The sequence below is a fragment of the Oryx dammah genome, unplaced genomic scaffold (assembly GCF_014754425.2).
Source record: "Oryx dammah isolate SB20612 unplaced genomic scaffold, SCBI_Odam_1.1 HiC_scaffold_29, whole genome shotgun sequence".
In the NCBI taxonomy this organism is placed as follows: Eukaryota; Metazoa; Chordata; class Mammalia; order Artiodactyla; family Bovidae; genus Oryx; species Oryx dammah.
This window is the reverse complement of record NW_024070213.1, coordinates 58771511-58782625: the sequence shown is the minus strand read 5'-3', so window position 1 is coordinate 58782625 and position 11115 is coordinate 58771511. Positions and strand designations below refer to the sequence as shown.

The window sequence follows — 11115 nt, the reverse complement described above, 5'->3', positions numbered from 1 at the left end:
TTTTCCAGCGGATCTTCCCAACCTAGGAATCAAACCTGCATCTCCTGTGTCTCCTGCTTTGGCGGGCCAGTTCTTTTACCACTAGTGCCACCTGCTACAGTAACATCCTAATGGGTCTGTTTGAATCAAGCCTGTGTTTTGCAGCACATTTCTCCCATTTTAAAGTTCACATTTGTACCATTTTTAATGTTCATATATTTGTACCACATGTAATGTTCACATTTGTACCACATTTAATGTTCACATATTCCCATCTCTCTCCTTTTAACGTTGTAATTATCATTTTTGAAAACCACCCCACTAACCACACACTATTGCTAATATAATAGCTGGCATCCAATTTTTCTGCACTATGGCATAAACACACATTTCAAATCTTTTTTTTCTTTTTAATAGCCCTCCGATCATGATGTGGACATTCTCAAGTACAAGATATGCCTCAGGACACCTTCCATACCATTTCCCATAACTATTCAGGATGAGAAGTGAAAAAAATTGTTATTTTCACTAGCTAACATTGGACATTACTTTGCCAACAAAGGTCCAGGCAATAGTACTGGAGTAGGCTGCCATTTCCTTCTCCAGGGGATCTTCCCAACACAGGGATTGAACCCAGGTCTCCCACATTGCAGGCAGATTCTTTACCAGCTGAGCCACAAAGGAAACCCAAGAACAGTGGAGTGAGTAGCCTATCCCTTCTCCAGCGGATCTTCCCAACCCAGGAATCCAGCCAGGGTCTCTTGTATTGCAGGTGGATTCTTTATCAACTGAGCTATCAGGGAACTATCAACTTCACAACTGTGCAGTTAAGTGTTATTCAGAAGGAAATGGATAGGGGACCTATTTTTATCAACTGCCAACTCTAATTTCTCCAATTACATATAATAAGCCTAAAGGAAGATGTTTTGATATTTTGTTTCTTTGCATATTTTCCATGAATACCCAATATCAGAGTGCAACCCTCGTTTTAAATATATAGTATATAGTGACTAACACTAATGCTATCTATGGTTAGTTATTATTAATCACTTTGTATTATAAACCTCAGTAAATGAGTATTTTATTTTCTAAAAAGTAATTTACAATATAGACTATACTAAGAATCAGAGGAGAAGGGGACGGCAGAGGATGAGATGGTTGGATGGGATCACTGACTCAATGGATATGGGTTTGAGTGGACTCTGGGAGTTGGTGATGGACAGGGAGGCCTGGCATGCTGCAGTTCGTGGGGTTAAAAAAGAGTCAGACATGACTGAGCAACTGAACTGAACTGAAGAACAGTAGTATTTGCGGGTTAATGAGACTAACCAAAGCTATGGTTCATGCCATGATCAATGTAAAGTCAGACTCAGATTGTAAAAGAGCCCAGGTAGAAGACAGAAAAAAATATTTGAACCTTGAAGATGGAGTTAATATTCAGAGAGACAGACAGATGAAGAGAGGTAGATTTCAATAAATCAGGTGGGTAGTATTAAGGTAAGTATAGGAAATAGGCTCTGCTACAGTGGCTATGAGGGCTTCCTGGTGGCTCAGCAGTAAAGAATCTGCCTGCAATGCAGGAGACCTGGGTTCAATCCCTGGTGGGAGAAGATTCCCTGGAGGGGGGCATGGCAACTCACTTCAGTATGCTTCACTGGTGAATCCCATGGACAGAGGACCCTGGTGGGCTATAGTCCATAGGGTCACAAAGAGTTGGGCATGACTGAAGCCACTGAGCACGCACACACACACAGTGGCTATAAATGGCTAATATTTATAGCTTCTCTGTACCATGCTGCACACCACAAACAATTTCAGTGGTAGTTATGGGTGGCTCTGACAGATGTTTTCTTAATTTCATTATCTGAAATTAGTTATGCATCTTTTACCACTTTGACATTTCTACACAACCAATCTTTCCTAAACTTAGTGTCCAAAAACAACAAACTTCTATTATTTCTCAGGAGTCTACAGTTCAGCTAGGAGGTTCTGCTGATCTGGTCTGGATTTTACCACATTTGGGGAAATCAATTGGCTATAAGCTGATCTTGAATGCTTCAGTTGGAATGAAGGAGCTCTGCTTAAGTATATCTTTTTTCCAGCAGGTTAGCCTTGTCTTGTTTCTCATGAGAATCACATGGTCCAAGAGATAGAGGATGTGTGCTTGGTTTCTTGACTCTTACACTTTAGCACAACATTTCTTTAGTCACATTCCTTTCACAAGAGCAAGTCACAGGTCTAGATTAGATTCAAAGGATGGAAAAAATAGGCATTTCTCCAATGGAGGTCAAAAATCACATTCTAAAGAATATGACCACCTGTCTATTCATCACCACACAGTTAATGAGGAATTACCTAATTACTTTCAAAACTGTGATGTGTATTAGTATATCCTAGGGCTTTTGCAATCAAATTATCACAAAGGAAGTGGCTTACAACAATTGAAATTTACTCTCTCACAGATCAGGAGGCAAGAAGTCTGAAACCAAGCTATGAGCAGGATGGGAACTTGCCAACGATCCCAGTGTTCCTGGCATATAACTACATCTCTTCAGCTCATGCCTCCATCTTCACATGGCTGTGTTTCCTACAGGTCTGTATATCTCTGTGTCTCTAAATCTTTCCTTATGTAATGATACTAGTCATTGGATTTATCACCCACTCTAATCCATTAGAGCTTCCCTGTGGCTCAGCTGGTAAACAATCTGCCTGCAAAGCAGGAGACTAGGGTTCAATCCCTGGGTTGGGAAGATCCCTGAAGAAGGGAAAGGCTACCCACTCCAGTATTCTGGCCTAGAGAATTCCATGGACTGTATAGTCCATGGGGTTACAAAGAGTCGGACACGATTCAGTGACTTTCACTTTCAATCTATTATAACCTCACCTTCATCTGATTGTAAATACTCTATTTCCAAATAAGGTAGGACTTCAGCATATCTTTTGGGGGACACAAATCAGTCCACAAGAGTGATCATATATATTTTATCAAAAGTGCTTCAGTTCAGTTCAGTTCAGTCGCACAGTCGTGGCCAACTCTTGGCGACCCCACGAATCGCAGCAAGCCAGGCCTCCCTGTCCATCAACAACTCCCGGAGTTCACTCAGACTCACGTCCATCGAGTAGGTGATGCCATCCAGCCATCTCATCCTCTGTCATCCCCTTCCCCTCCTCCCAGCATCAGGGACTTTTCCAATGAGTCAACTCTTCACATGAGGTGGCCAAAGTATTGGAGTTTCAGCTTTAGCATCATTCCTTCCAAAGAACACCCAGGGCTGATCTCCTTTAGAATGGACTGGTTGGATCTCCTTGCAGTCCAAGGGACTGTCAAGAGTCTTCTCCAACACCACAGTTCAAACGCATCAATTCTTTGGCGCTCAGCTTTCTTCACAGTCCAACTCTCACATCCATACTTGACCACTGGAAAAACCATAGCCTTGACTAGACGGACCTTTGTTGGCAAAGTAATGTCTCTGCTTTTGAATATGCTGTCTTAGGTTGGTCATAACTTTCCTTCCAAGGAGAAAGCATCTTTTAATTTCATGGCTGCAGTCACCATCTGCAGTGATTTTGGAGCCAAAAATAAATAAATAAAGTCTGACACTGTTTCCACTGTTTCCCCATCTATTTCCCATGACGTGATGGGACCGGATGCCATGATCTTCATTTTCTGAATGTTGAGCTTTAAGCCAACTTTTTCACTCTCCACTTTCACTTTCACCAAGAGGTTTTTTAGTTCCTCTTCACTTTCTGCCATAAGGGTGGTGTCATCTGCATATCTGAGGTTATTGATATTTCTCCCAAAAATCTTGATTCTAGCTTGTGCTTCTTCCAGCCCCACATTTCTCATGATGTACTCTGCATATAAGTTAAATAAGCAGGGTGACAATATACAGCCTTGACATACTCCCTTTCCTATTTGCAACCAGTCTCTTGTTCCATGTCCAGTTCTAACTGTTGCTTCCTAACCTGCATATAGGTTTCTCAAGAGGCAGAAAAGTGCTTAAGATAAATCAAATTCTCTTATATATGATTGTTACATATATATGCAAAAAAAATTTGCCTCTCATTTCAAAATGTTCATTCCATAGGCTTCTGTGTAAGATATTTTGATGGAACTCATAGGTAAATTCAGTCAAATGACATTTGCTTCCTGAATTGTTTGATTTTTTTATTCATTAGAATTTTTCATTTTTAAAAAACAAACTGACTTTTGATGATTTACATAGGAGAAATATGGAAAACATATTTAGAAGCCTACTACATAGAAATGGAAAAGAAAATGTAAGAAAAAGCAGGGTTGTTGTGAAAATTTAAATTTATACTCCAGAATCAGTTGTGTAAATACCCTGCTGTGGCACAACTATCATCTGAATGCCATGGCATAAGCTTGCACCCCGAGTACTGGACACGGGGACCTGCCACAGTCACTGTCATCTCCTTTGTTCCTGGACACTGGGAGCCACTGGCTTCATGTGAATCCCCACTGTCCTGTCTCTTTACATGGTTAAATTGCAATTCAAAATATGATTAATTGAGCTTAAGTTACATATGTTCAAACTAGCCATAAGGGAATCTGGTAAATCATGGTTTATCCAGCCTTCACCCCTTCTCCATGCCCTTAGAATCATAAAATGAGGAGTCCAGAGGCTAAGTGATCCATAGATAACTCCTGCCCCCTCCATTCTGAATATATTAAATTGTAATAGCACAATAAAAACTAAAATGACTTTCTGAAATCTTGGACAGAAATGAAAATTCATGGAGGATAAATACTCAGTATTGGGTTCTGAATTCAAATTAGTGATTGTCTATCAAGTCTGTAGGTTTTATTTCACAGTGAATCACCATGTTACATACATTTTATTCTCTATACTACCTGAACTTTCACAGAACTCACTATCAGTATTTATAATAAGTTTATAAATGTACATGTATTTGTTATTATAATATTGACTTTGGAAGTTAAGAATTTTGCTTTATGTCATCATTATATAATTGTATTTTTACTAGCTAATTGTTCTTAAGTTATGCCTCTTAACCAAATCTAAAATTCCTTTAGGACAATTTTATTTATTTCATGTTAAAATATAAATATAAACTATGATATACATTGGATTGGATTCATTAATTTCACTAGAGTGCCACTGAAATAAACCACACAAACTTTTTAAGCTATACTGAAATATGAAATATGTTTGATTACTTTTTCTTCTTACCTCAGCTCCCATATATGTAACAGGATTGGATACTATGCAAACTAAGCAAACTAGCTAATTCTTTTCTTATGTGTACCAGGTTTGGCATTGGAGGACATCCTCTAATACTCAAACTTAAGGACATTTAAAGGAAATATTTCCATAATTGCCTGTAAATAACAATGTGGGGACATATATTTGAAAGCCATCTATGAAACTGAAAACAAAGGAATGACTCTATGCAAAACGTTTTCTGCAAAAATCTCAATGATATCATCATAGTAACAATGATGAAAATATATGGCCCAAAGTAAACCCTGGGGCTTCCCTTGAAGCTCAGTCAGTAAAGAATCCACCTGCAATTCAGGAGACCCGGTTCGATTCCTGGGTTGGGAAGATTCCACTGGAGAAGGAAATGGCAACCTCTTTCTTGCCTGGGAAATCTCATGGACAGAGGAGCCTGGTGAGTTACAATCCAAGGGGTTGCAAGAGTCAGACACAACTGAAAGAATAAACCACTACCACAGATCCTGGAATTACTGTTAGTAAAGAAAACGTTAAACAGCACTGGTTTGAGAGGAAAAACTCATCAAATCAATCTTTCCAATTACAACTCTAGATATAATAATGACTTCGTTAATTAGCTTTTGGAACACTAAAGAAACAAAATCAAATGCCCCTGTTGGCTCAGTGGATAAGAATTTGCCTGCCAATGCAAGGAACATGCAGTTCCATCCGGTCCAGAAAGATTCCATATCCTGTGGAGCAACTGAGCCCATGCTCCATGGCTCCTCTAGAGCCCACAGACGGCATCAAAAGAAACCACCACAATGAGAAGCCCACGCACCACGAGGAAGAACAATCCCCACTTCATGCAACTACAGAAAGCCCATGAGTAGCAGCAAAGTCCCAGTGCAGCCAAGATAAATAAATAAAAATTTATAAAAATAGAAACAAATCAACTTGTAAATTGAGGCTGAAAAGTTTTTTAAAATCATCTCCATGAAGATCTTGCAGTTAAGCGACTTTTATCAATTTTAATAAAACTATTTGAAACATAATAATTATAAATTCTCTGTAAAAACTTGTAGACTATCAATCACACAGAATATGCAATAGGTATATGATTTATGAACATTTTTGCTTTCATCTTATAGAAGAAATTAATTTGCATTTCAATCAGAAGGGAGTATATGCGTAACTATAATATGTGGGGTCCACCCCATATTTTCTGTTAGTCGCTAAGAGTCGCTGAGCGACTTCACTTTCACTTTTCACTTTCATGCCCTGAAGAAGGAAATGGCAACCCACTCCAGTGTTCTTGCCTGGAGAATCCCAGGGACTGCAGAGCCTGGTGGGCTGCCGTCTATGGGGTCGCACAGAGTCGGACACGACTGAAGCAATTTAGCAGCAGCAGCAGCAACAGTAATATTATCAAACAACCAGATAGTGTTTACCATGTATCAGGTGCTCTCATAAGTTCTTTTAATATATTGCTTATTTTATTCTTCTCTATATTTGATTATGCTAGTTTATTAAATGCATACACATGCACTACTCAATAGATTTAAGAATCTCACAATTTACTTCTGAGTCACATAAAGCTAGTAGGAAACCACTGCAATAGAGTCTTGCCAGAGGGTCATTGAACTTAGTAACATTAATTTTAAAATATTTGAGTTAGGCTTAAAAAATTAAAAGGCCACTGAAACAGAAATATGTAAAGGAACTGATATTTCCTGCCCCAAATTCCAGTTATATTCAATGGATACAAACTTCAGGGAATCACAATTAAACAAAATAGTCAAAACAAGTTGGAAATTTGACTTTTAAATTTTCTTGAAAATTGACAAAGAATGATTGAGAGTCGTTATTGCTTAAAGAAAAAATTGTAAAATTGAAAAAAAAAAACCCACTGGCTAACAAAGACTTAGAGCAACTGATATCATTTTATATAAACTGCATATTCAAAGTCAATATATCCTTATGCTAGTGGAAATATGATATTTTTCAAAAATTAAATTATTCATTTTGTTCTTCTATGCTGTCTCAAGGTGCTTTCATGCCTGAAAGGCCAAATTATCATCTAAGTGGGGACTTTATCATGATGAAAATGTGACTAGAGACATTTAACAGGTTAAGATATTGGACTTCAAATTCAAAAGAGTATGAATTCAAATTCTCGGGACCACCTCTGCATAACTCTTTGCCTTTTCAAATTAATTTTCTGACCCTAATTTTTCTTTTACAAAAAATAAATGCAAAGAAAATCTATCTCTTGGGTTGTTGCAGGTGCATTTATTAAAGGCAGTGACTTGAAAAATCATGTTAGCTATTACTAACTTTACTCTTTTCATTTACAATATTGTCAAGCAAAGATTGTTGTTTAAATTCTAATAGCTGATTGTGGTGCAGGAGAACTCTTGAGAGTCCCTTAGACTCCAAGGAGATCAAACCAGTCAATCCTAAAGGAAATCAATCCTGAATATTCATTGGAAGAACTAATGCTGAAGCTGAAGCTCCAATACTTTGGCTATGATACGAAGAGCCGACTCATCGGAAAAGATCCTTATGCTGGGAAAGACTGAAGGCAAAATGAGAAGGGAACAGCAGAGGATGAGACGATTAGACAGTGTCACCAATTCAATGAACATGAATTTGAGCAACTTCTGGAATACAGTGAAGGACAGGGAGGCCTGGATTCATGGGGTCACAAGGAGTCAGACACAACAACTGAACAACAACAACAACAAATAGCTGATTAATCCAAATTAATAGCGGATTTAGCCAATGACCAAAGAAGTCCAGAAGCATGTTAACAACTATTAAAACTAAGGTGATTTTTTTTTAAGTAACCTCATTTAAACTCACCAATCTTATAAAGGATTTGCACCATGAATTTTTGGCAACTACAAATCTTTACCTTTCATTATCTTTTAAAAATTCACTTAAAACACATTACATGATAGTCTTTGCATCACATTAAATGCAGAATATACAGTGGTTTGTGGCAGATATTTTCATTTAACTTTCATAACTTTTCCCATCCTGATCTGTGCTCCAGAAAGCTGTCCATTATATTGCACCAGTGGACACTCTTGCCCTCTGTCTCAAATTGGTTTGATCAAGATACCAGCAGTAGATGTAAGAGAGTCAGAGCAGAATTAGGCCGAGATGGTCGCCTTTCTCTATTAAAGAAAAAAGCTTCCAATGAGCAGCTTTTTCTGAGTTTTAACATTCTCTAAAGCAAATGGCAACCCACTCCAGTACTCTTGCTTGGAAAATCCCATGGACAGAGAAGCCTGCTAAACTACAGTCTATGGGACCGCAAAGAGTCAGACACGACTTAGCGACTTCACTTTCTTTCTTTTCAAAGCTCCAGTTAATACCTCTTCTCTTTGCCTTTCAGGTCAAGAGACATAGAATTTCCATCATATGAGCTGCCCCACAATTTGTTAATCAGTTCGGTTCAGTTCAGTTCAGTCACTCAGTCATGTCCAACCCTTTGCGACCCCATGAACTGCAGCACACCAGGCCTCCCTGTCCATCATCAGCTCCCGGAGTCTACCCAAGCCCTTGTCCATTGAGTCGGTGATGCCATCCAACCATCTCATCCTCTGTCATCCCCTTCTCCTCCTGCCCTCAAACTTTCCCAGCATCAGGGTACTTTCAAATAAGTCAGCTCTTCACATCAGGTGGCCAAAATATTGGAATTTCAGCTTCAACATCAGTCCTTCCATTGAACACCCTGGACTGATCTCCTTTAGGATGGACTGGTTGGATCTCCTTGCAGTCCAAGGGACTCTCAAGAGTTTTCTCCAACACCACAGTTCAAAAGCATCAATTCTTCAGTGCTCAGCTCTCTTTATAGTCCAACTCTCACATCCATACATGACCACTGGAAAAACCATAGCCTTGACTAGACAGACCTTTGTTGGCAAGTAATGTCTCTGCTTTTTAATATACAGTGTAGGCTGGTCATAACTTTCCTTCCAAGGAGTAAGCGTCTTTTAATTTCATGGCTGCAATCACCATCTGCAGCAGTCTTGCAGCCCAGAAAAATAAAGTCAGCCACTGTTTCCACTGTTTCCCCATCTATTTCCCATGAAGTGATGGGACCCGATGCCATGATCTCAGTTTTCTGAATGTTGAAAACTTCAACATTGAGCTTTAAGCCAACTTTCACTCTCTTCTTTCACTTTCATCAAGAGTCTCTTTAGTTCTTCTTCACTTTCTGCCATAAGGATGGTGTCATCTGCATATCTGAGGTTATTGATATTTCTCCTGGCAATCTTGATTCCAGCTTGTTCTTCTTCCAGCCCAGCGTTTCTCATAATGTGCTCTGCATAGAAGTTAAATAAGCAGGGTGACAATATACAGCCTTGACGTACTCCTTTTCCTATTTGGAATCAATCTGTTTTTCCATGTCCAGTTCTAACTGTTGCCTCCTGAGCTGCATATATGTTTCTCAAGAGCCAGGTCAGGTAGTCTTTTTTGTGAATTTGTGAATAATCCCCTCATAAAGGAACTCAGTTATCCCAGTCTGAGCTGGGACTCTGACTGAGACACTGATATCCACCCATCATAGTAAGTGACCCTGACCAGAGCAAATCTTCCACTCCTTCAAAGCTTTTGTTCATGGGTTCTGGTGCTCCTACTTTGTCTAGAAAAACTTGACACAATTTAATTCAAAGCACATCTAACTTCTGCAAGACTTTTCGAGTGATCGTCCTCTTGACTGCCCCCTTTACTTCATTGTTCCTTAGGCTGTAGATGATGGGGTTTAACATCGGGGTGATGACAGTGTAGGACAATGACACTAGCTTCTTGCTCTCGGGAGACTGGGTGGATTTGGGCCGTAGGTAGGTCAAGCTGGCTGTTCCATAGAAAAGGGACACCACAATGAGGTGAGATGAACAAGTGGAGAATGCCTTCTGGCGACCGGTAGCAGAGGGCATCATCAGGATGGTTTTAATAATGCGAGTGTAGGAGACCAAAATGAGGGAAAAGGGAAACATAATAAATAGTAGTGTGGAGGCCAGTGCTTGCATTTCATACATGGTTGTATCCTCAGTGACTAGTTTCAACACCGGGGGACCATCACAAAAGAAGTGGTCTATGGTGCTTGGTCCACAGAAAGGATGGGCCATCAACCAAGCTGTCTGTAGCATAGACACAGGAACACCAGACATCCAAGAACCTACAGCCATCCACAAACATAGGGACCTATTCATTATGACTGAATAGCGGAGAGGATTACAGATGGCTACAAAGCGATCATAAGCCATCATAGAGAGGAGGAAACATTCAGAGCTGCCAAAGAAGAAAAAGAAGTACATCTGGGTACCACAGCCTACAAAAGAGATGCTTTTCCTTGGGGATACTAGATCTACCAACATCTTTGGCACCATGACCAAGGTGAAACAGACTTCAAGAAGTGACAAGTTCCTGAGAAAGAAGTACATGGGTGTTTGAAGAGCAGGATCCATAATGGAAACTGTGACAATGAGGAAGTTACCCAACAAAGTGACTGTATAGATGACCAGGAACAAAACAAAGAGGGAAACTTGCATCTCAGGCTTGTTTGTAAAACCACGAAGAATAAATTCAGTCACTTGGGTGTGATTTTCACAGATCATATCTTAGACCAGTTTCTCTCTAATAATCAAAGTATATGTGTCAAAGGATCAAAAAATATTCTTTAAATGTATATATAACGTCAAATATAATAATAATAAAATTCATAAATGTATCTTTGTTCTCAGTTGTCTTACCATTCTATTTCTCTGAAACAGAATATCTACAATAAGATTAAATCAGAGCAAAGAAATAATTTTCATGAATACCACTTGTCACCTAGGTGCAGTTTGTCTCTCACCAGTGATGACAGTCTGCAGCTCATGTTCTTCATCAGAGGCATGTAGAAAGAGTTTGGGCAGCT

The 11115-nt window shown here is 39.3% G+C and overlaps 1 protein-coding gene across 1 annotated transcript; it reads right to left on the bottom strand.

The window, feature by feature from the left end:
• Positions 1-9862: 9862 nt before the first annotated feature.
• On the bottom strand, positions 9863-10813 carry LOC120857353 (olfactory receptor 10A7). Its single transcript, XM_040232802.1, has one exon. The coding sequence runs from the start codon at positions 10811-10813 to the stop codon at positions 9863-9865; it is 951 nt and encodes a 316-aa protein (XP_040088736.1).
• Between the last annotated feature and the right edge of the window lie 302 nt (positions 10814-11115).

Coding starts and splice junctions, on each gene's coding strand:
- LOC120857353 (XM_040232802.1), bottom strand. CDS start 10,813: ATGATCTGTGAAAATCACACCCAAGTGACTGAATTTATTCTTCGTGGT.